Below are 24,663 nucleotides of genomic sequence, written 5' to 3' on the forward strand. Positions count from 1 at the left end.
TTATTTTTGTATTTTTATTTTATTTCATTTTTATTTTTTTAAATTTTATTTTATTCTTTTTATTTTTGATATATTTTTGTTTTTATTGTATTTTTATTTTTATTCTATTTGTATTTTTATTTTTAATTTTCTTTTTATTTTATTTTATTTCATTTTTATTTTTTTAAATTTTATTTTCATTATATTTATATTTTTGTTCTATTTTTATTTAATTTTTGTTCTATTTTTTTTAGCTATTTATTTTTTTTTATTTTGTTTTGCTTTTGTTTATTTTATTTTTAGACTAAACTAGACACTCTAGTCGAAACTTCAGGGCAAAATAATCGCAAGCGTTTTTATAGTCGCTGCGATTTTTTGGTCACTAAAAATTTAATCAGTTGTTCCTCGGGTGATGATAAACATAATACCGCAAACAGAATTGGAAAATTCGAAATCGTTCGTGACTTATCCATGCACACAGTGTCTAATTGAACCAAGATAGACCACACGACAGCGACGCCTTTAAACACGTCGTCTAATCGTTTCGACTAATCGCTATAGATAGACCGTACCTTTAGTATAAACTATAAAGTCACTGACACTTGTCATCTGTTATCCTAATCTTCATTTACCAATTGTGTCCTCTGATGAGGAAGATGCATTTATAATTTCCGCTTTATGCGAAGAAACAGGAAAAGGCCGCTTCGTTGCGCTGCTCTTCCGACAAGTGTGCGCACTCTCATTAAAACATGGTACCCTTTAAGGCTAATGCGCACTTACGCGCGGCGCGTTGGGCATGATCAGAACTTGCATGGGTGACTGCTTGGGGAAACCGCGTGCCCCTTGCCTCTTTTGTTTTTTTAATTTTTGCTCATGTTTGTCTATTGATTTTAGATTTTATTTTAATGTCACAGGTAAAGATATAATATAGGTAATTAATCAAAATTTTGTGTTGCTAATTTGAAAAAAAAGTTGAATTCCGTTGTGGCGCTCCGAAATTAAAAAAAAAATCCCTTCCGTTATTTTTCGTTTCCGTATGCCCCAATATACATATGGAAAATTTAAACCAACTCCAGCGATCGGTTACAGTTTACCAATTTTACCTAACTTGCTGCTTCCATAACAAGCAAAATGGCAGTAGCAACCTTATCCTATACAAAATCTACAGAAAAAAACAGGTCTCGTTTTGTTTTTGAAATCAATTGATTACCTGATTATTTGAATGATTCTCAGATTAGGCAATTTGATTACGAAATATTTGTTCCTTGCACAAATCAACATTTAAAACACAATACTGTATATTGGAAACTGTTTTATTCATAAAAAGCATAAAAGAGTAAATGCACACAGTACAGTCATGTACATACTTATAACATATAACAAAACTTAAATAAAACTGGCTGCCATGATATTTTGTATGGAGAACGAAAATATACAGATATGGTTATTTGGAGACCAACTACACAATACTTTGTTTCAACACTCAAAAACCTTTTCATTAACGGTTTATACACGCTCATATTTAGACAAGACAATAAAAACTATAAAAACAGTCTTTAAAATAAAATGTGTGGCTTTAACCTTTGGTTCAATACTATTTACACATTATCAAAGTTGTAAAAGTAATCAAATTGTATAATATCGATATCGCTATACTTAACCTTACATGTTAAAAAACAACTTTTAAATTCATAATAAAATACTGATGACCACTTCTTTTGCTACGATTTCAATCTCCAGCTGCAATCATTTTCATCACATCTTTGTAACTTTTCAAGCTATTGTACAAAATTTTGATATTTGCACTAAATATTATAAATAATTAAACTAACTATCTGCATTTTGACTAGTGGTAACATTTGATCCACTTGTACTAGAACTAGCATGCACTTTTTGAGTGTATGTGGGACTTTGTACGAAAGTGCAAGGTGCTGGAGGGGGTAATAAGCTTAAGTTTGACGAATAAACTATATCGTTATTGGATACCGCTTCATTAGACTGACCACAAAAATCGTGATCCACTTGAGGAAAACGAATACGAATAGCATCAATGACGTCTAATAAATTCTTTGAATCCATAGCTAATACGTGAGCTGCTCCCAGCATTCCTCTGCAAAGAAGTTATTACAAAAATTTAATTTACAGTAAACTTATCTTACTTTCTGTACTCTGTATCTAATGTTGTATTGCTATACTGTTGTGCCAGTTTCATGGATGTTACAAGTTCCGTCATATCTTTTGACAGAACTTTATGTGCCATCTCGACTTCTCGATGTGCCGAAGAGGGAAACATAGGCATGATCGCGTCAACACTGGCAAGAAGTGACCGTAATTCCAAGCCAACATTCCTAACCAATTCTAAATATTGTTCGGCGTGAGATTGTTGCACACCTTGTGACAGTGTCATTACTGCTCTTACAACTTGTGTAGTGCAATCATACACTTTATCATTACTTCGGTCTAAATCGGCTGTTGGTGTTGGTTCCATTTTCTGCAACAAACAGAATCAAATAACTTATTACGAGATGTCAGTATATTTCAATAAGCACCTTTCCTTTCATGTCTATTTCGGATTCCACAGATTCAAAACCTTTGCTTGGTGTACCCGTACTATCTGTTCTTTCAGCCAGAGTCAAAGTGCTAGTAACTGATCCTGCCGGGGAATGACTTTTGCTACTGCATTGCGATTCCGGTCCGCTTTGCAACCCATTTCCGCTCACTGACATACTTGCAATACTAGATGACAACTGGTAATGGGTAGAGGTGGAGTAAGAAGAAGACAATGGACTTGATGGAAGAGATGTAATGGACTGTGAGCAGTCACGAAGTGTGTCTCCATCTGACGAACTCATTATGCTCAATCGTTTTTTCTGTAAAAACAATATTAATGTAGTGTTGTTTCATTATTAAATTCCTTTCAAAGAAAAACATCTACCAAACAATTTTTACAGAATGCCTATAATTATTACTTATTAGGTTAGGAAAATTATGACCTAGGTTGGAAATAATTCAGTGCCAGTAGTTCAGGATTTTCCTTAGTTTGCTACCGTTTTCATTATTTTATCACGTTTTGCTACATTAGCTGATACAAAATCCATTAGTTTCATAATGAACAATTTTAGAATTATAACTTCCGTAAGTCTCACTGCAATATTCTGCACCAAAAGTTGTATAACCCAAAAATGCTATAATAATAATAATAATTAGCTCTTAAACATAATCTAATACCATACTACAAATACACGCCACAGATAATACTTGAAAACAACACACACAAATTATATTGGGACAGGACACTACTCACAGACAAAACTATCCACAATAATAGACCAGACATTACACTTATAGATAAAACACAAAAATCCATTTGTATTATAGACATTGCCATCCCCAACACTGACAACTTAACTAAAACACATGCAGAAAAACACCGCAAATACACCGATATAGCTATCGAGCTTAAGACGCAATGGAGAATGAAATCTACTGTTATAGTTCCCATTATTCTTAGTGCTACCGGAGTTACACCAAAGACAATACACCACAATTTACAACTATTAGGTTTGGATAAAAACACATACAAACATTTACAAAAAGCAGTCATTATCAACACATGTCATATTGTTCGTAAATTTCTAAACATAACACAAGATACTACATACAGAAATGATCCACAACGTATACATGTAAACAACAGTACTCGCTCACAACACGGTACACAACATACTGTAATATCTCCACCTCTAACCCAAACAAACACACAAATACAACTTATCGAACAAACAAGTACAACAAATGATACAACATATACTACAATCAGAGATTCACCTCTGAAGCAAACCACATTATCACGACGATTATTCAACCCAAATGCAAAAACCTAAACAGCACCTTTGACTCACAAAATGACACACAACATACTGTAATATCTCCACCCTTAACTCAACCAACCACACAAACACAACATCCTGAACAAACAAACGTAATAAATACAAGTAACGCAACATGCACTACAAAAACAGGTTCACACAATAAATTTACATGTCCTAGTACAGTTAAAAAACACAAAACTCCTTCTTCACAGAAACACACCACGTTATCACAACCCACTCGTATTCAACCCAAACGCAAAGCCAAAGAAAGTACACTTACACAATAAACTCCATTTAATAATATTGCTAAACTTGCAGGAATTATTATAATTATTTTTTTTTCCTCTTTCCTGATAGCGTTGGCCATTGTGCCCATCAATAGCTATGTTGGTAAGTATGAATTGCATACTATCCCTAGATTTCCAATGTGTGTGTGTGAATTTTTTTTTAGGACCCGACATTACTTCACCAGACGAGCGACGTACAGACACAAACACTAATTGTTACTTGATTTTAATCCGTGTGATTAGTTAACCAGACTAGACCTGAGTTCTTACAAGAAACACTCACCATAATAATAATAATGTTTATTCCCACAAAAACAACTAATAATAGGAAAACAAAAATAAAATAAAGAAAAAAAATAAGAATAGTGTGGGAAAGGACTGCATTCAGTGTAGCAATACCCTGATCTTCCATGCAGCCCTGTCAAGCATAATATAATAGTAACACATATATATGAGTAACACCAATGAACGAACACTCACCACGCATTAAATTAAAAAAAAATAAAAAAAAGAAGAAATGCTACAAAATCTATAACGGCAATGTATTTGATATTAGCAACTGGCACATTTTAGATTGGAATGATGATGGACTGAGCATTTTGAGAGACCGCGGAATAGCATTATAAATTTTTACCACATTATACGAAAACTGATTTTTCAAAATAACTTGTATTGTGCATGGGAATGTCTAACAGACCCCTATGTCGTAAAAACAAATTATGCACATCCGTGTGGTAACTTAAATGATCAAGCAAGTATCCAGGAGTTTGGAAATAAAATAATTTATGATAGAACACAGATGAGTGCAATCAAGTTTACGAAGAAAAAGTAACCAACTTATTCATCATTTTGAACGAGCTCGAGATAATGGTGGTTCACTTTTATCATCGCAGCAGTAAGAAAGGTGAATGGTTATTTTAGTAAATAATTTGTATACATATGTAACAAGTTTTATTTCATAGAGAGTTGTGTGCATTAAATATTAGCCTGCAAACAGTGCCTTCTATTATACAAATTTCTAAAGTGGGCAAACCTGTAAAAAAACAAGGTAATGTATGAAACCTGTTAGCGATGTTGATGATTTCAAACAAGCAGTTGTTTAGATTCTTGCGTTTGGGGTATTATTATTATCAAAAATATTATATAAAATGGGAAACATCTAAGCGTATGATCAATATTCTAATATTTTTAATCAGTAATTAACCTTAATCATGTTTGTGAAACGGGGCATAAGTGATGACGTCATAACACACCCAAATTGGTGTATTACATCTGCAATCGGAGGAACAGAATAAGTATCTAGGAAACCATACGAACAGTGCTGCATTGTATGTATTGTATGGTTTCCTGCATACTTATTTTGTTCTATTCAGTACATTGACAAACAGTAAGGTGAGGCGCACATTGAGAACCATTAACCACAGGTGACACAACCCACCTTTTTGTACTGTGAAACGTAAATTTAATAATGTGATTTATTTATTTACAATTAATTAAATATTAAGTTCATAACCGTCCTGAAATACGTTAATTGATAACCGCTAATTGGTATTTCTCACATACAAGCTCGAACTTCATTAATAATCACTTCCGCAGCGATATTGGAGCTGCCTTTAAACACAATCTAATTTGTTTGTTATAGGAAATGTTATCACAGAGGACTAATCTTTTATAAATTTTATGGAGACTAGTGGATGGCGTCCAAATGTCTCTCTAGATTTCTAGACTAGTCGCTACAATTCTATTGAATTCGTATGAAAAATGAGTGTGAAACGACGCACAACTCCTATAGTGTCATCATAACATGCACATACACATTTTAAAATACTTATGGGTTGTGTGACGTGTGTCACGTGGTACTCAAATGTGCATCTCATTGGATTCAAACTTTCAGGTTTTATTTTATTGTAGACACATCGTCGGTCCGGAAGAAAAGTGACATAACTCAAAAAAGCAGCCGTTTTGAGTTATTTGCACAAAACGACTGAAAAAGATGCATATGTTTATCAAGAAAAATGTATTAACTATACGACGTCTTATAGCCGCTAGATGACACAAGTGTCGCATTTCCATTAATACAAACAATAATGACATGGATCAGCCAAAGGTATCTCATTTTCAGTTGCGCGTTTGCTTTGTAGTAGAAAACACATTTCCTTGCAAGAAAAGTGACACATTTCGAGAAGTGACACTAGTTCAAACGTTTTAATTCAAGAAAAGTGACATTATTTAAGTTGTGACGGTTTTCCTGTTCAGGTAAGATAATGTTTATGTCTACTTCTATGTATTATTTTGCATATTGCTCAGTAGTTATTATGATTTTTTTTTTCCAGATGTCGAAAAGGACGAAGCTAATATTACAAATAGCGCGAGAGATGTCAGGAGTATTAGAATGTTCAATTCCTGACCATTCAGAAATAGAAGGGGAAACAATGACAGACTAATGTACATAAAGGCTATGACCCGAGCGCCATTGCACATGCAAGTAGTTCAAAAGGTAAAATACATACCTTCCCACCATCCAAAGCGTACGTGATTCATAGCTATCTGTCTCCGTTAACCAATCAACACGCAGTAAGGCAGTAAATTTCAAAATCATAAAATGTACTGTTTGTTGATGTCCAACAGACCAACATAGACGAATATAGCTATGAACCAGGTTTAAGAATATTAGTTACTTAATGGAATGGGTTCAGCACACATTTCTAATTTTGGTAGGTGGCGGATTGAAAGATTCTAATATTCAACCTGATTACGATTATTGTGAGAAAAGAACTGCAAATAACATAGAGGAAATAGGACGCGAACATACGATTAAGCTCAACATGGAGAGTAATGAAAAAGTTCTGGATACAAAGTCTAATGAAGGTAGGTAATTTAAATAAGTTAATCACAAATTATGTTTGCAAAAATAAAGTTGTAAGGAAAAGTTTGAGATTAACAGAGGAAAATAAGTAGATAATTATCAAGACAAAACATTTTAAAAAAGATTATAAAATCTTGTCTGCCTTACATGTATTTCGTGTCTCTATCAACTTACAGAAACTCCAACACTATGCAGCAAACCAAGCAGTAACTGTTCCTGTAGCAGTCGATCATCCAGTTCATCGTCAACAAACAGTCAGCCACAGTAACTTTAATTACGAAATAAATTCTGATGACTTGTATGCTGATCCAAGTTTTGAAGTCGATTCTTTAACCTCTAGCGATAATGATTCCGAAACTACGGTTAATAAAAACCTACGCGGTAAAAGGCGGCATGCCGATAAGGAAAATGAAAAAGGAATTAAGCGTAGAAAAGTCAATTTTCCAAGCGAAGGAAAAAAAATGTTAGAAAGAGGATAAGTAGTATATAAGTACTGGAGGAAAAATATGGCAAAGCAGCTACGAAATTCTGGAAAGTGACCAGTCGAGTTCAAAAAGTAGAAAGCAATTCAGAGCACGCGAAGTTCGCCCACCTTGCAATGATAAATGCAGAATGAAGTGTTTTGAAAAAATTACTCAAGATCAAAGAGAAACCATTTTTCAGAACTATTGGAATATGAGAAACATACAAAGACAACGCTAATTTCTGTTGAATTCTCTGACACCTGTGACGCCTTAGTACCGGTATGTTAGAGAGGATAGCCATCGCCGCCAGAATAATGCGTTTCATTTTGATATAATGGGTAAAAGAATAAGAGTTTGCAAGTACTTCTTTAAGGCAACTTTAGCCATAAATGACCGACCAATACGTACTGTCATAGAGAAGAAAGGTCTTTTGTCTCAACAAATGATTTCTGAAGACTTACGGGGAAAGCACCACAAGCATTCACACAGGATGGCGTGAGAAAACTTTAGAAAAATGATCCCTAGGATCGAAAGTTATTGTCGAAGTTATTGTCGCTCACAAACTACAAAGGAATACATTGATGGTGGAACGTCTATTGCCCAAATACATAGAGACTACATTGACCAATGCAAAGAAAGAGGTGTTCCCACTGCCAACTATGTAATGTTTTCCAGAATATTTAATCATGAATTTTAATATTTCTCTCCAAAAAAAGACCAGTGCGAGCTTTGTAATTCCTACAAAAATGCTAATGATGAAGAAAAGGTTGGAACTTCAGACTAAGTTCGACGAACACCATGAAGAAAAAGAATTGTCAAGATTAGAAAAAGACAAGGACAAAAAAACGTCTGAATGTATTGTGGCTGTGTACGATCTCCAAGCTATTTTGCCTTGTCCCAGAGGAGACGTGTCTACGTATTATTATTCTTCTAAATTGAATGTATTCAATTTGAATACAACCAACGGCCAGTGCTACGTCTGACATGAGGGTCAGGCAAATAGGGGCGTAAATGAAATTGGGTCCTGCATACTGCGATATTTGCAAGACCAAAATGAAAAAGCTGTGGCTGAAAACAAAACAATCGATGTAGTTTTCTTTTCCGATAATTGCGCTGGGCAGCAAAAGAATCGTTTTGTGTTGACCATGCACTCTTACGCAGTTTCCCAATTTAAAAATATAAACACTATTACTCACAAATAACTGGGCATAGCCAAAATGAAGGGGACAGTGCCCATTCAGCAATTGAACGTCACATCACAAGGTCACCTAAATCAGGCCCGATATTAGTTCCTGAGCAACACATCGCCTTAATAAGAACTGCAAAAAAATCTGGAAAACCATATAGAGTCTGTGAATTATGCTATGAAGATTTTTTTCATCTTAAAGAATTAACAAATGACCTTAGTTTTACAAATTTTTCAAAGAACACTCACGACATGCATTTAAAATTGGTAATGTAAAAATTATTCAACTTAAAAAAGATGAGCCCGGAAAAGTTTATTACAAGGAGACTGAATTCAAGATCATGGATCTTGTTAATAACAGAAGAAAAAGTAGAGAAAATAAGGAAATTGTATTGAAAAACGCGTATCAGAAAAAAGTAGGGATAACGGAAAAAAAGAAGAAGGCGTTACTATCTCTATTTAAGAAAAACACTATTTCCAAATGCTATTTGCATTATTATAACTCACTTTACCTAATGGTTTAATATCTCTAGAAGTTTCTTTTTATTTTTTTTGTATTACTGTACAACATATTTTTCATTTTATAATAAATCAAAACGCTTAATTTTGTGTATTATTTTGAAGTTTAATCATAAATGTTGCAAGAAAAATGTCATAAGTATTAACAAAAAAATTGTTTAAATAAAGTTTACCAAATCTTCTCTTAAAATGACATCTGTAAGGGCTTTGCAAAATTATGCATACCACAGCTAAGACATATTTGAATTACTTCTCCCGTTGCGTCAAGGTTTTATTTTAACAAAACTTAAATTGCTTCTCTTGAAAATGTACTATTTTTGACTTATGTCACTTTTCTTGCGGACCGCCGACATTTCAAGTTCGACTTCATTTTCTTAAAAACAACAAATGATTACTTACCAAACTTGATTCAGATTCAATTAACCATTTAGAGTCCTCTTCAGATTCAATTTGTTGCTGCTTTAACTTTTGCTCCAACATGTGCCGATTATACTCAGACGTCAAATCATTTTGGACAAGCGAATTTTGCAGTAACTGATCCCCATAGATCGAATGTTGGGATGATGTTGGCTAAATAAACACATTTTTAAGACACAAAATCGAGCACAACTAAAATATCTATGACTATAAAACTAAACCAAATGAGATGCAAATAAATCAAATTAGATGACTCATGCTGTAAATATCAAAATAAAACGTGCCTCATGCCTTTAAAGTAAAAAAAATAATTGGCCACAAAAAAAAAACTGAAAAATTATACACTAAATGTCGTGCAAATTATCTACGTTAATTAGAAATCGATTCAAGCCATGCCTGAGATCGAACCTGCACTTTAATTTCTTGTGCTTTATCACTCGCCGCAGACGGTAACTTATGACAATAGTAAGGTTGTTTATGAGCACAACTTTTAACGTCGGCACCACCAAAATCATAGATATTTTCTTCGTTTTGTTGCATCTCCTTTGTTAATGGATTGACAGAAAACTGATAAACTGTCGGTTGGGGATGGTACGCCGGGATATTTCCGAGGTCATAGGAAACTGAAGGATGCAATATATGAGAATTTCGTTCCAAAGAACCAAGTTTAGGCGAAAATGTGCCGGACTGATTTGGTATATAGATGGATCTTTCTAAGGAATCAAATTTTGGCGAATTAGTAAGAGATTTACGTTCGAGCGATCCAGTTTTTGGACTAAAGGGTCCTACTTTATCGAGACTACCACGAGAGCTACTCATGATATGCGTGTTTTTTTCTAACGAATTCATCTTTGGCGAACTGTGTTCCATGTGCACATTTCTTTCTAATGAGCCCGTTTGAGGCGTGTTTGTGTTACTGCTTCTCGGAGTGCGCTCCAAAGATTTTTGCTTAATTTGGTTTTGATCAAAAGTTTGTTTTACATCGGAGACGGCGGGATCTAGCTTATGCAGTTTTTGTACAGCCATAGGACACGTTTTTAAGGTAGGTTGTTCACCTTCCGGATTTTCAAATTCTACAGATATAGTATTAAATACCGAAGCTGGAGTTGTGTAGGCCGACGGGCAAATTCCTCTTGACTCGTTTTCCTTCATTAAATGGGCTAATACTTCTGGATTTTGTGCGACGATATAGGTTTGCGGTAAAGCAGATGGTGGGCTGGCACTATTGAGTGAAGCCAAAGATGTACAATCCACCCCTGAAAATTGAATAAGCTGCAAATTTTTCTATAACAAAACAAACTATACTTATCACTACACCGTTAACTAGCAATGTGGGGATCCATTCCCCTGCATCCGTTATTTGTTAAAATTGCAATGTACATCGCACATCAATTTAGCAAATAATTATACCTAATTATTTATATTCGCTATACTTAACAAGGGGATAAACAAGAGTTAATATATGAACTCTCAGCATTCAAGAACGAACGCTGTGATAAGTAGTCTTCAAAACAGAAAATGCTTTTGTTCTTTACTTTTACTTGTAATATTAAAAAAGAAAAAATCTTGACTTCCATTTTGTGTGTCTTAACAGACTTGTAACATCTAAGATCCAAATTAGCAACAACTGGTTAATCTTTGTTTAATCAATTAAAAATATTTGATATAAAATTTGTCGCCTTAAAAAATCTTGAGCAGACTGCGGTTAATGAAAAACTCAAAAATGACTAAAATGTTAAACTCAATTGTTTATTGAAGAAATTTTGTACCAATCGATAATACAAAACCTATAGGATATACAAACGTTGAGTTGATTCACAGCCATAATCAACCATTGAATTGAATTGAAATAAAATATCTTCGAGATAGCGCCGCTTCCGTAAATATCGGAAGTGGCGCCATCTTGATTTTTTAAAACTAGAAACACCATTTTTTCTAAATGCACTTTTTTCTTCTGAATTCAACGCAATCACATATATACACAAACAACAGATTGTTAACATTATGCATTTTTAAGGTAACATATTTAGGTATATGGCGAGGTATACAGTGACTATAGAGACAGTGGCGACAATAGAGTGTCTAATTTTTTATTGGTTGTTGAGATCGGCGGCCATGTTGCATCGAATTTCACAACTTACTTACTATTTCAGCTGTGTTTCTCCTACATGTATATGGTTATTGTGTGTTTAGAAGTGCATTTATTAGAAGAATAATTGAGATCTGTTGAAATACTCAAAATTAGACCGATTAAGGTGTACTACTTGTTGGAATATGTGTGGGATAAAGCCGGCTTAGACAAATAGAGTTCAGTTAGTTGTTACATTTGTGACTCAGATTGAGTTTATTCATAAACAAGAGCACTGACTTTGAACGGTTTAAGACATATGAATTTTTGAATGGACCCTTGATCCTTCAAATTTTCAGAGAAAAAGTACTGAGTGATCCACTTTATAGATACTTGTTAATTAATAATTAACCAGTATTAATCTTTAACTTTAACTGGAATTTTATAATAGACATAACGAATGCGTAAGCGCTTTGCAACTTCCTAGACGAACGTTTCTTATGACGCGGTTTATGTTAGACCCTCGTTATTACTAATATGCGTAACATGCCGTTTCCGAATAAACCAGTTTTTTTTTAACAAAACAGTAGCTACCTAGCTTACAATGTTAAATACTAATTTTGACTTGGGGCATACACAGAATTCGGTTATGGGACTAAAACAACAAAGGCGAAAAAAATTACGTTTCTAGGGAGGTGCTGGGCATATGCGCACTTCAGGAATTATTTGTATTGCGGGTTCAAACAATTAACAACCTTTATTAGCAAATGATTTTACAACAAGCGTCTAACGAGGAACAAAACTAACTGACTTAGATCTAATAAGAACCACCATTTAAAACATCCGTGTCGCCGTGAGGGTAACGTTCCTGATACCCACAGCGCACCCCATACTCATAATGGGTAGCACATGTGCGTGTCGGATAATTGGTGTGAAAAGGACCGGTCACTTTCAGTCCTGTACGTAGGGCTATTTTTAAGCGGAACTCAGTTTCACTTTTTAGACAGCGAAAGTAAAAGTTCTCGCTACACTAGCATGTCTGATTGTTTATGTTGTTCATAAGGAATGAATATTTAACTTGTAAAGAAAGCGTTCGGGAGTAGTCAAGCACACCCGTTAATAGTGGAAAGATGTAAAATGTGCAGTTTAGAATCATTTTGTTAATTATCTTCAGTGCAAATCCAATGTAGGAATAATTCACTACAAGGCAAATTCTTTTTAATTAACGTTAATTAAATTAAAGGTTTACAATAATTCTATATAAATCTGCAGGTGGTCTGATATAAATAAATGCAACAGGTGGGGGCGTTGGTCAGGGGCAGACTTTATCAAATTAAAGTTAGGAGTTACAGCATGTATGGGCAACCCACCGCGCGCCGATATGTTTTGTCCGGCCCGCTAACATAATTCAGAGTTAATACCTAATACGACCCGCCAAGTTACATTAAAATTTCGAATTAATTATTTAATATGATTGCGCTACACGTGCCAGGTATTTTCCAGAAGTTTCATCGCGATATATACTGGGTGGGGTAATAAAACAACAGGTATTTTGGGATTAAGCAACATTTTAAACTCATATATTGCAACGAGTCTTAAGAGCATAAATGAAAATTTGGATACAAACTGAATATGGGGACTTACTATCCACGTCTGGGAAATTTGGTATTGCAAAATCGTGTCAATTTTCAGGAGTACTTATTGTTTTTTTCTATTTCGGTGTTACAATGAGAATTTTGTGCAACTGTTTTCGGCAAAAACAGTGTTTCAATGAGTTCCATTGTAACATTGTTTTTGGTAACTTTTCATCTCTAAGTTGGCAGTTCGCCAAGACGTCAACGTCAAATCATCAGATGTGAAATCAAATTACGTAAAATTTATGTGTTTTCCTTGATTTTTGGTACACGAAGAACTTAATGCATTCCAAATCGAGAGTTTACACATCCACGATAAAGAAATTTATCTACGAATAAAAAATTACACATTCATGGAATTTAAAGTTTCCAAATGTCAGTGTTGTGTTTATCTACGCTGCCAACTTAAAATTTGTCAACTTAAATGGTGTTGCCAACTTAAGACATATTAATTCTAAAGTTTCCTGTAGTTTTTCATAATTACTTTTTAATTAAATTAAAGCCCCGAAATAGAAAAAATAGTATGAAAAACACGTGTTACAATGCTTTATTGTAATACCCCTATCTTGTGGCTCCGCTTCGCTAAGCCACTCGTGCCACAAGATAGTCGTATTACAATAGGTCGCATTGTAACACTTGTCTTTCAATATACTATTTTTTAAAATTTTTTTTAAGAAAGCAAAAGATAGGTCACGACCAAAAAGAAATAGATAATTATTGATTCCTTTAAACATACTTTTTATTTGGATTTTCAACTGTGACCCGTGGCGCATATGAACAATTTCATTTTGGCGCCTTTGAAAAAAAAAGGTTGCCAATGCCCGAGTTACAGATTTGTGTATGCAGTATATGTGCTTTATCATAATGCAAATTAAGCTGCGCGAAACTATGCGTTCGGCTGTCAATTAGTTGTAATTGAAAATGGAATTAAGTTTGCTAATTACGCAAGCTGAAAGGATTAATTAATTCCTCCTCTTATAATTGACTCCTATTTTAAATTTTATCACTTTATGAATATGCCTGGAAGTGTCTCAAAGAAAGTTACACTGGTTCGAGGTTAGTAAATTGTTTACTACGGCATATGGTAAGTTCAAATAGTGGCTTAAATTCTATAAGAAACAGACCTAAGCTGAACTACACCTATTATAATAAAGACATTATTACTCTGTCAGCGGGACAACATCCACTTAAAACCGTCAAGCAAGTGACAAAACATGCCTTACCTGTTGTTATGCAATTTGTCAGAATGGCAAAGATGTATAACCTCATATGCAGTATTAATGTAAACGCTAAGCCGATAAGCGAACCACATTTTACTAACTAAACTCTTATTATTTTAAACTTTCCAACATATTATCGCCTATTTCTTGTTTAAAGTAGGTAACAGTCATCTGCGCGTTTTATACAGTTCTTGTAAACTTAAAAACCTAAATTGACTGTGATTACTTTAATTTAAATTTATGGGTGGTTTGTTTTTCACTCAAAATTTTACTTTTTTTCAAAATATGTGAAGATATACAGGGCGTTGCATTTAAAAAAATGTTACTTTATTGGATCTGGGTAACCTGATGCGCAATTGTGTTTCAGATTTGATCATTGTAATCGTGAGAAAAATGGTGCACAGACATTGCTCTTCAAATAACGTTTGAAAAATTATTGTTACATTTAAACAACATTTTCCATTAAATTTGTTATTAATAGTTTATTTTAGCAATTTCTTGTAAGAAAAAATTAATGTAATAGCTTTCCATTAAAAAAAAGGACACTCACAACGTACACCAATGCAATTTTTATTAAATCAAGAAACAAATTTACCTTGCAATGGGAATCTTGCAGGTTTTGGAGGGGGAGGTAAATCGTCGCTTGATCCCCATGACATAGCTGCCACTCTTCGATTTTCCCGCCTCATTGTCTCTTGTACAGCAGAACGCTCGTCGAGAAGAATTTCACTGTAACACAGCAACTGTACAAAGAACCTTTCATACTGACGTTACTTACTTGAGAATTTCCTTAATTTCTTTAAAGCTCGGCCTTTTGCTAGGTTCGTAGGACCAACACTGCGACATCAGGGAATACAATCTTGGAGGACAGCCGGCGGGTAACGCCAAACGCTCGCCATTTTCAATTTTCCCTATCACATCATTATTTTTGATCCCTTGGAATGGTTTTACGCCCAACATAAGAATTTCCCACATGCAGACACCTATAAATTACACACTTCACTTTTTCAATTTCGAAAATGTAAACCTATGAGAAACACACCAAACATCCAAACGTCACTAGCGGTAGTAAATCTTCTAAAATTAATACTTTCAGGACTCATCCATTTAATGGGCAATTTGCCTTTAGATGCTTTGTAATAGCTTTGATCCTCTCCCATCCAGCGTGATAACCCAAAATCGGCAAGCTTAACACAATTATGAGAACTGACCAAAACGTTTCTAGCTGCAATGTCTCTATGTACAAATTTCTTACATTCTAAATAACTTAGAGCGGTAGATAATTGGAATGCATATAGTATAAGAGAAGCAAGATCTAGTCGATTTTTGTTATTCTGAAGATATGCTCGAAGTTCTCCAAATTTTGCTAATTCCATCACAATCCATACGGGCGAGTCTGAGCATATTCCAATTAATTTAATTATATGTTGATGATCAAACTTTTGCATAATATCTACAATTCAAAACGTGCACATCTAAGAAATTACGCATTGCAGTAACTTACATGCTTCTTCTAGGAATTTTTCCGTAGTAGGTAAATCAGCATCACCCTTACAGGTTTTCACAGCCACAGGAACTAAAGCGTCATCTTTCGCCTTGTAAGTACCTTTATGTACATCGCCAAACTGACCTTCCCCTAATATATCGCCTAACTCTATTTGTTTCCTAATTAATTCGTAATTTTTTGCTGAAATAGCAGTAGAAATGCAATCGACATATAATGAGCATTAATACTTACTTGTAGGAGTAGAATAATCACCTTCTTCGTCAACAATTTCTGCATAATCCTCCGAAAGCATTGTGCCATGGTTATTATCGAAGTTGTTTTTCTTTGCTGACTTGAGTTTTGTTGGATGGGCATCTATAGAAAAGAGCAATTACTACAAAAAAAAGTAAATCAAAAATTAGAAGTATGAGTTACAGTAACATTTTTGTGCAAATGAGGGAGAATCTTTTTATTTAACAATTTTTTGCACCAAAATCAATTTTAAAAAATGTAAACTTTTGTTATAAATATTTAAGCCTTTACTTGAAAATGCTGTAAACATAAAAAGCAAAATGATCACAATAGTATTTTTAGCGCATTTTTGAAAAAAATACGCTATTATATTCGTTATGGCTGGCTGGTCGGCTGTCCGGGTGAGATCTCAGCAACTACAATAGTTAGAGACTTCAAACTTTCACTAAAAGCTTTTTGCTATAGTGTAGATGTGCAGGCTCTAGTCTATTTTGAGTTAGATTACTTGTGAGATCGATAATTTAAGAACATAAATTCGATATGGTTTTCGGAGGTGCTATAATTTTACTGTTAGATAGCGCTATCAGTATAAAAACTTAGTTATTTACCTTGTGATTTGTTTTACAAAATAAAGACGTACCCTCAATTGAAATTAAATAAAATTAGTTATTTAACGCGCAGCCAAAATTACTCGTGAGATCGATAATTTTAAACTTCGCTAACAAAATACTGACCTGTATTACCAAAAATGCGCTTTAATCATGCATATGCTGATTTACAACTTGTTTAAATATAGCAAGTGGAAGTTATCAGCATTGTATGTTATCTGTTACCAATTAAAGTTCTTCAAATAAACAAAAGTTTCATTTTGATAGTGCATAACTGCAGAAATTGCCTTATAGCAATAACTTACCGAGATTACATAAAAGAATGAATTAATTATAGCGCATGCTATCTATGATTCACATTCAGTGCAATATGATAGAAAGAATTTTAAGCAGTACAATGTTTATACCAACCTTTACATGGGCATGGAAATTGTTTCCAAACAGTAGCTTGAAAACAAAATTACAATAAGCATCTATCAATACTCCACACTAAACCTTACACAGTAATTTTTTTAGACAATCGCATTCAGTTAAGGAATTTTACAAGATTACAAAAAAAAATTACATTATAACAGAACTACTAAACAGTAAATAAAAGTGTACTAACCTTTCCTATTCCAAATGGAATTCTGCCTTTTCGAATGTAGCCTACAGTAACCATCTATTAAATCCGCTAAGCTTTCAGCAATATCAAAATTTGGACAAATAATAAATAATATCTCTTGTGCACCTGCCACTCGAAGTTGTAGCGTCGCTTTATTATGTTCATCACAATCACTGACTAGCATATTTATGGCTTGAATTTGTTCAAAGTCTGCAATCTTTGAGGTCTTCGAACCTTGGACGGCTGTATGCGAAATGCCTAGGTCTGGTCCAATAACTAATTCAACCGACACAGCCCAGCTGCTGCCTAAATCTACGCGAAATCTCTCCTGATCGAAGTTGTAATACATTTTTAAAATATCGAAAAACTTAAACATACACTCCACTTCACTCAGTTGACTAAATTTCTTAAACAGTGTCTGAATACTTTTGCGTAATGTTTTTGGTTTCATTGTTTCTAAAACTGTTTTCGGTAAAAATTTATGCATCCCCACTTCGCGTTCCAAATATTCAAAATTTGATTTTTTATCTAACGCAACGTGAGGCATGTCTTTAAAAAAATATCTTATTTCTAAACAACACAATTGAACAGCTGCTTCTTGATCCACGTTGATATGATTGGAATTGAGGTAATCGTTTCTCACCTATAAATGTTGCAGATAAAAGATGAAGAAAAGATCACTAACCAACCTGATCGTAATAAAAGAAAAAAGTAACCTTATCCTTATCATATACATCCCCAAGATCGTTGGGAAGGTAACGAATTCGCAACTCATACCTCCATTCACTTGCGGGATATTTTTTAAAATACTTTTCTTGTACTTGATACATGGTAGTGTCTTGATGTAACCAATGAATCTACAAACAAAATCATGAGTAAACATGCTCAACATACAAAAACTCACTTCTCTAGTTGTTATATGGTATAGCCTCATTGCGTACATGTTTTTGTAGTATCTCTCTCCAGTAGACAACCGCTCCGTAACTAATGAGATTATTCCTTTTACATCGATAGCATCTCCATATTTGACTAAGTTAAAGCCACCATTTGGGAGGTGTACCTGCAAATTGAAACATCTTCTGAGTCTCTTTTTTAAACAGTAAATTCAAGATTCATTTATTCAAATATATAAACACTAAAAAAATCGTACCTTTTGAATAATTAATAAAAAAATTGAGGAACCAGTGTTACGGTGTTTACCCTCGTGTTTACCTTGGCTATTAGATTGGTAACAATTATTGTAAAGGGTCAGTGATAAGTCTGGAAACGGTTGATTATCAGGGAAAATATACTAGATATCGAATACGCTTTATACAAAAGTTTTGGGGTTCTGCAATGGCTACTAGGCAGTAATTATTTTAATTATACAGGGTTACTCATAAAGGCGCGGCACACCAAAATTTCATTTTTTAAAAGAAACACCCTGTATATTATTCGATATTTCAATTCTTCTCTCAACTTTAAGCAAAATTTGTAATATGAACAATGTACCAAAATTCAATTTTTTCCAGGTTTTCGAGTTTTGAAAATAAACTTATTTTAAGATTCATTAATAATTGAACAAAAAACAGAAATTAATGATTGCAAACAATCATAACACACTTCACAAACGAACCACAGAATGTTTTCAAAAGAAATTCGTGACGTCATTCATTATTGTTCTTTATTCAATACATTTTAAAGCAATACCTTTTATTTTCAAAACTCGATAACTCGGAAACGATTACATTTTCGTACATTATTCATATTACAAATTTTGCTGAAAATTAAGAGAAGAATTGAATTATCGAATAATATACAGGGTGTTTCATTTAAAAAATGCAATATTGGTGTGCCACAATGTCCATGAACCTAGCAGAGCAAGGTCAGCAGAACACAACCAAACATATTGCATAATTAGGTGTTAATTAAGTGCCTTATCCCCGAATTAAATGCTCCTTTTTTTAAAATTATTACATGTTCTGCCAGGTTCATAATTTTAAAAAAAGGAGGAATAGGGCACTTACTTAGCACCTAATTATAGTTAGTTAACTTTTCATTTTCTTGGGTTTTTAAGGTAGTGCTCTGCTGAGTTCATATGAACCGGCAAAACATGTAATAATTTAAAAAAAAAGGAGCATTTAATTCGGGAATAGGGCACTTAATTAGCACCTAATTATGCAATATGTTTGATTGTGTTCTGCGGACCTTGCTCTGCTAGGTTAATGGACATTATATTATGATCAACCCTTTTTATTTTTAGTACAGCCTACTAGACATTGAAGAACCTTAAACCTTTGGTATAAAACTTTTTTTATACTTTGTATATTTTCCCCGATAATATACCGTTTCCTGATTTATCAGCGACTCTGTATACAGGGTGTAGCCCCTAAGATCCCTCGGATCATAATTCCTTTACCATAAAAGATACCAAAAAAAGTCCCATAGCAAAATTGTACACATTTACCGTCGCCATATTTCTAAACTATTTTTGTACGACTTTAAAAGAAGTTAATTACATTTGATCGTCAAATTCAACTAAGAATATTCGAACTAATGCTCGTGTAGCCAAAAAGTTATTGCGCATGCGTAAACTGAATGTAGACTGAAGGCATTTTTCATGTGTTAAGATCTACATTTCGTTTCGTTATTTTCTTATTATACATCCCCTGATACCACATTTTGAGTCATGAATTGTTTCTACGTCCCCCGTTCAGGGGTGCGCCAAGTAAAGGTACGAATTTTTTTGCAACATCAAAAAATGCACACGAAAATTCCTAGCCCAATTCGCTAATTCTATTCTTTTAAATATGTGGTTATAGTTTCTGAGAAAAAATAATAGAGAAACGTAAATTTTGGGACCATGAAGGAATTTGGATCTTCAGTTTATTTAACAAAAATGTTGGTTTTTTCTCTTCTACCACCCAATTACTTTTTATGTACTAAATGTTTACACCTGTACAGGGTGATTCAAATTCGTGGCTCACCAGTGGGGGAAGGCTGCCACTTTTTATGAGTAAAAAAAACGCATTTTAAATTTTTGAAAAATATTTGAAACTGAAATTGTCTAATTTGGTTTTTATTTTCTCTAGCTTAAACAGAGGGAAATGGACGGTTCCCGTTAGCACATTCTATGGGCACGTTTTCATAACACGCTAGATGTAGAAGCTACAGGCTACTATGTACTTTCTTATTTTTTATGGACGCCAAAATGGATTTTTACGGAATGAGATAGAGGACAAAAATGTCCGTTGATGTTTGTTGAGGAATGAGTGTAAAACATTTGATTTTGAAAATTTTCTTGTTAATTTATGTAACAGTATAGTGTGACATGTCATTATATTTCTTTTTTGTCTTCTATAACATTCCGTAAAAATCCAATATGGCGTGCATAAGAAATAAGACAAAGGTAAGTTTGGGGATTCCCAATTTGGAGGAAGTGGGGCGATCGCTGCGCGAGTTATTTTGATGAGATGGCCCAGAAAATTTGGTAAATGACCATTGGCTACGGCAGTGGTATGGTAAACCCTTTATATGTCACATTAGCCACGACATAAACCCCACCAACGAGTTACATAAATGCCTTCGACCCTGAAGACAACCATTACAACTCGGAAACGCTTGAGTTTTGACCAGAACCACCTACGCAATAGCCTGTGTATCTACTAACCGAATAAAAATTAATTACCAACTTGATGGAGAAGTTGGGAAAATGACGTATGTACGCAGTTGAAAATATTACCATTGAAATATCGTGTCGTCGCTTGTCTGTTAATTTTTTGGTTAGTACGATAGAATCCCTGAAATGCAGACAATATAATACAGGGTGGCCCATTTAAAACAATCCATTCTTAAAGTTCGGAAACTGAATGTGAAATTGTCATGAGGTTTCTTCTCCAAATACTTATGGATTCTTATGGTGTTTTCTTACGGAAATCACGATAGCGCGTACTTGATTAATACCACGCAATACTTATTATTCTTAAAAGCAGATATGCCGCAGTAAAGTTTTTTTTACATAAAAGTTAATTTAACTGAATTTGGGAATGTAAAAATATCTAATTCGCTCATAGCCCACTTCTTTGGAATTTCAAACTCGATTTTTTTTCTTATTATTATTAAGCTCCTTTTTCCCTTTGAAACTTTCCTCGTCACGCTTTTTCGTTTGAGGGTAAATTACCCAATTATTAATTTATCTTTATCTGGATTCCTCAATTTTCATTCTCATTCCCATTCGTACTAGGCCAGTACATTTACTTAAAGTAGGTATTTTATATTAAAAAAATATATTGCATCGATATAGGATTCGAAGTCATGCATCATGGTCATCCAAAATAAGACCTGTCACTGCACATAGCTATGTTCTTGACAATAATCGCTCGCAATATTCTGAATCAAACAATGAATACCGCTTAAAATTACGTAAGCCCAATTGAATTATTATTCTAGCACGTTCAGTGGCCTTAATTCTAACACACATGCAACAATATAATTTATTACAAATTCCTATCCAATTCCCTGACAGTTTAAAAACAACGACGAATCTTACCTTTAACGTAGCCTTATCTGCAGATGCGGGACTACCTTGAGGTGACTTCTTCGGACTTTCCATGTTCTGCCGTGCTTGGGAACACCGCACTGGTGAGCCGGAGTTCACGGGGGTTGTAGGTGATACATCACTGTAAAGAAAACGAAAGCAATATAGTAAAATCATTGCATTTATTAAATTCAACGGTAAAATCTAACAAATACAACGATGAATTTCTATGAATTGTAACAAATTTCTGGAAATAGCCTCACCTTTTACCTATTCAGAATAATGTTTACAACATATGTTAAAAAATGGCTACCATAAGAAAAGTGATTTTTTTTGCAAAATATCCATGGTTTGGAATTTCAAATACTAAATATGGGTGGGCATTTTGTTTTCTACCAACTCAAAATTTGTACAGTAAATAAACAGTAAAAGACGATGTTTATCTATTCGCCCGTAAAAAAAATAATACAGAAAAATCTGGAGCTCTATGTCGGCATTGCATTTTGGACTATAGTAGCGTAAAGGAGCATAAACAAATTAATTAATTTAACCCGGAATTCCTCTGGGAAACAAACTTTCCTGCAGTTATAGCCTTATGCACGCTTACACTAAGTTTCACTCGACTATTAAACAGAAATCATTTGCATACACAATACAATTCTGTTGGAAACGTAATGATTCATTGTTTACTGCGAAAAATGCAAATGCTCCATACAATACACAATCCCAGTTTCAACCACAAACATCTGTAAATTTCTCTGGCCTTCATTAAACAATTTCTGTGAACTATAATATTGGAATGACGACTCATTTCACCACTTTCATCTAGAATTATAATTCTTCAACCTCCCGAATGCTTAACGCCAAAGTATCTCTTCAGTAAGGGTTAGTTACTTCCTAGTTCCTGTCCAGTTCAAAGTTCTAGAAATTGAATCAATGACACCTATAAAAGTATAAACCATGAATCGAGCAACACAAGCGAGAATGCAAAATCGTTTAACAATCGAATTGCTTTTATGAGTTTATTTATTGACAAATAAAGTAAGTACCTATTAGGGTGTCAATTAATTTCATGCAGGGGTAATAGTAGTAAAAAATGCATCGTTTTCGTTATATAGGGTTACAAAGTTTCAATTTTTTTGCGACTTCTCTCTCATGTTCCGTGATAATTTTTCAAATTTGATACATCAATTATTTTTTAGAATCTCTACATCAAAACACTTGGTCGCAGTATATTCTTGAATCGATTACAATTTTATCTTTCAGAACTTTTTTTAAGCACCTTGTATGAATTTCGGCATGAAATTTGAACTCTCTGTTCCTCTGTTTAGCTTTCTGGTCTCTTGCACTATTATCGTATCGAGTATAGTATTTGAATTCGAGGTCTATGTTGATTTGTTTTAGAATTGATGTTTGATTTTGCTTAATGTTCAGTGACATTATTCTAAACCAATATTAGGGACATCTGGACATCAAGAATAAAGTGAAGTAAAAAAGGGAAGATCCCTAATCAATATCAGTTAGTGTTTTGTGTTTTTTTTTTGTGCGCCAGTTAAAGAAAATCGCAGTTATAAACCGGATGTTAAGGATTATTAACTTTAAGGTAATTAAAACTTTATTTGTTTCAATCGATCGCATGTGCGTGTACATGCCTATAGACCCTGAGTGCTCTTATTTCTTACAGCTTTAGTGATCGAATAAATTTGTTTCATTTGTGAATAATTAGCTATGTGTTTAATCGAGCCCAGATCTAAATTATTCTTGTAGTAGAGTTGTTTTACCTAGTTCCTTATTTTTGCCACTAGAGGCCATCCAAATGTTATAGCTTTCTTATTACAATAGTTGTTTGATTCACCGCCGGAGGTCGTTCAGACGTTTTCCGTGATATTTCTAATCCCATCCCTTCGTTAAGTTTATCTTGCCCATGAGTTGTGTTTCTCGCGCAGTGAAGATCCTGCCGTCATATATAAGGGCTTTTGATATTGGCTGTCACCATATATCTTTGGAGTAGTTTCTCTCTTTCTTTTTCACTTTTGAGGCTGTGATCCATTGAAGCGTTTTACGAATTTGTATCTGCACATAATACGACGGATTTATCTTCTCTCAACTTCAAACTTTGATTATAGTTTTCTCCTCATCGTTTTTTTCTTTTGGATTATCTTTTACGTTGTCTCTACCCACGCAGTATGTGAATGACATTGCATTTTTATCTGGACCCGCCATTTTAGCAACATTGATATTGGCGAACGTGGATTTCTATATTACCGGCTTGGAAAATTCTACTTCATTATACCTACATTAACTTGGTGAATTTACTTCATTCTACCAACTACTTCGAAGTTGTTTATACCTCGAGATTACAATATAGTTCCTAACCGCAAGTTTGAACTAAACGTTTGGAGATCAAGGATCTTGTAAATTGCTCCGATATATCTCATTTTACTTACGCTACTTCTGTCGTTGCCGAACAATATACTTTTCAAGACCCTATTTTAACTACATTATCTACGATTACTCCGAAGACTATGTATTAGCTTAACTACATTTTTGAAGCTACCGAGAGGGATATCTACAATTTTTAGTTGCGTTCCTTGTTTTCATCCGAAGAATTTGATCATATTACCTTATTTCTATTTTGAATTAATTAGATTGCATTGCAAGTTTTAACTAAACTGTTGTATAGAA

At 33.9% G+C, this 24,663-nt stretch overlaps 1 protein-coding gene across 3 annotated transcripts in view; it reads right to left on the minus strand.

Moving 5' to 3' along the window:
• Nucleotides 1–1,276: 1,276 nt before the first annotated feature.
• Nucleotides 1,277–24,663, minus strand: part of LOC116181766 (focal adhesion kinase 1-like) — a 33,852-nt gene continuing 10,465 nt past the window's right edge. Inside the window, exons 2-16 of one of the 3 annotated variants that reach the window (XM_031502194.1) lie at nucleotides 21,991–22,120; nucleotides 18,367–18,522; nucleotides 18,152–18,319; nucleotides 17,466–18,105; nucleotides 17,270–17,305; nucleotides 16,251–16,373; nucleotides 16,017–16,199; nucleotides 15,555–15,965; nucleotides 15,291–15,495; nucleotides 15,108–15,241; nucleotides 9,999–10,846; nucleotides 9,573–9,743; nucleotides 2,529–2,849; nucleotides 2,139–2,470; nucleotides 1,277–2,089 (exon numbers count right to left, since the gene is read on the minus strand). In XM_031502194.1, the coding sequence (XP_031358054.1) occupies nucleotides 1,807–2,089; nucleotides 2,139–2,470; nucleotides 2,529–2,849; nucleotides 9,573–9,743; nucleotides 9,999–10,846; nucleotides 15,108–15,241; nucleotides 15,291–15,495; nucleotides 15,555–15,965; nucleotides 16,017–16,199; nucleotides 16,251–16,373; nucleotides 17,270–17,305; nucleotides 17,466–18,105; nucleotides 18,152–18,319; nucleotides 18,367–18,522; nucleotides 21,991–22,120 (4,141 nt within the window). In that variant the 3' untranslated portion in view covers nucleotides 1,277–1,806. The remainder of the gene's footprint in view (nucleotides 2,090–2,138; nucleotides 2,471–2,528; nucleotides 2,850–9,572; nucleotides 9,744–9,998; nucleotides 10,847–15,107; nucleotides 15,242–15,290; nucleotides 15,496–15,554; nucleotides 15,966–16,016; nucleotides 16,200–16,250; nucleotides 16,374–17,269; nucleotides 17,306–17,465; nucleotides 18,106–18,151; nucleotides 18,320–18,366; nucleotides 18,523–21,990; nucleotides 22,121–24,663) is intronic. The other 2 variants (XM_031502195.1, XM_031502196.1) reach the window with 2 other exon arrangements.

The sequence above is a fragment of the Photinus pyralis genome, unplaced genomic scaffold (genome assembly GCF_008802855.1).
Source record: "Photinus pyralis isolate 1611_PpyrPB1 unplaced genomic scaffold, Ppyr1.3 Ppyr1.4_unclustered_Scaffold1910, whole genome shotgun sequence".
Taxonomy (NCBI): Eukaryota; Metazoa; Arthropoda; class Insecta; order Coleoptera; family Lampyridae; genus Photinus; species Photinus pyralis.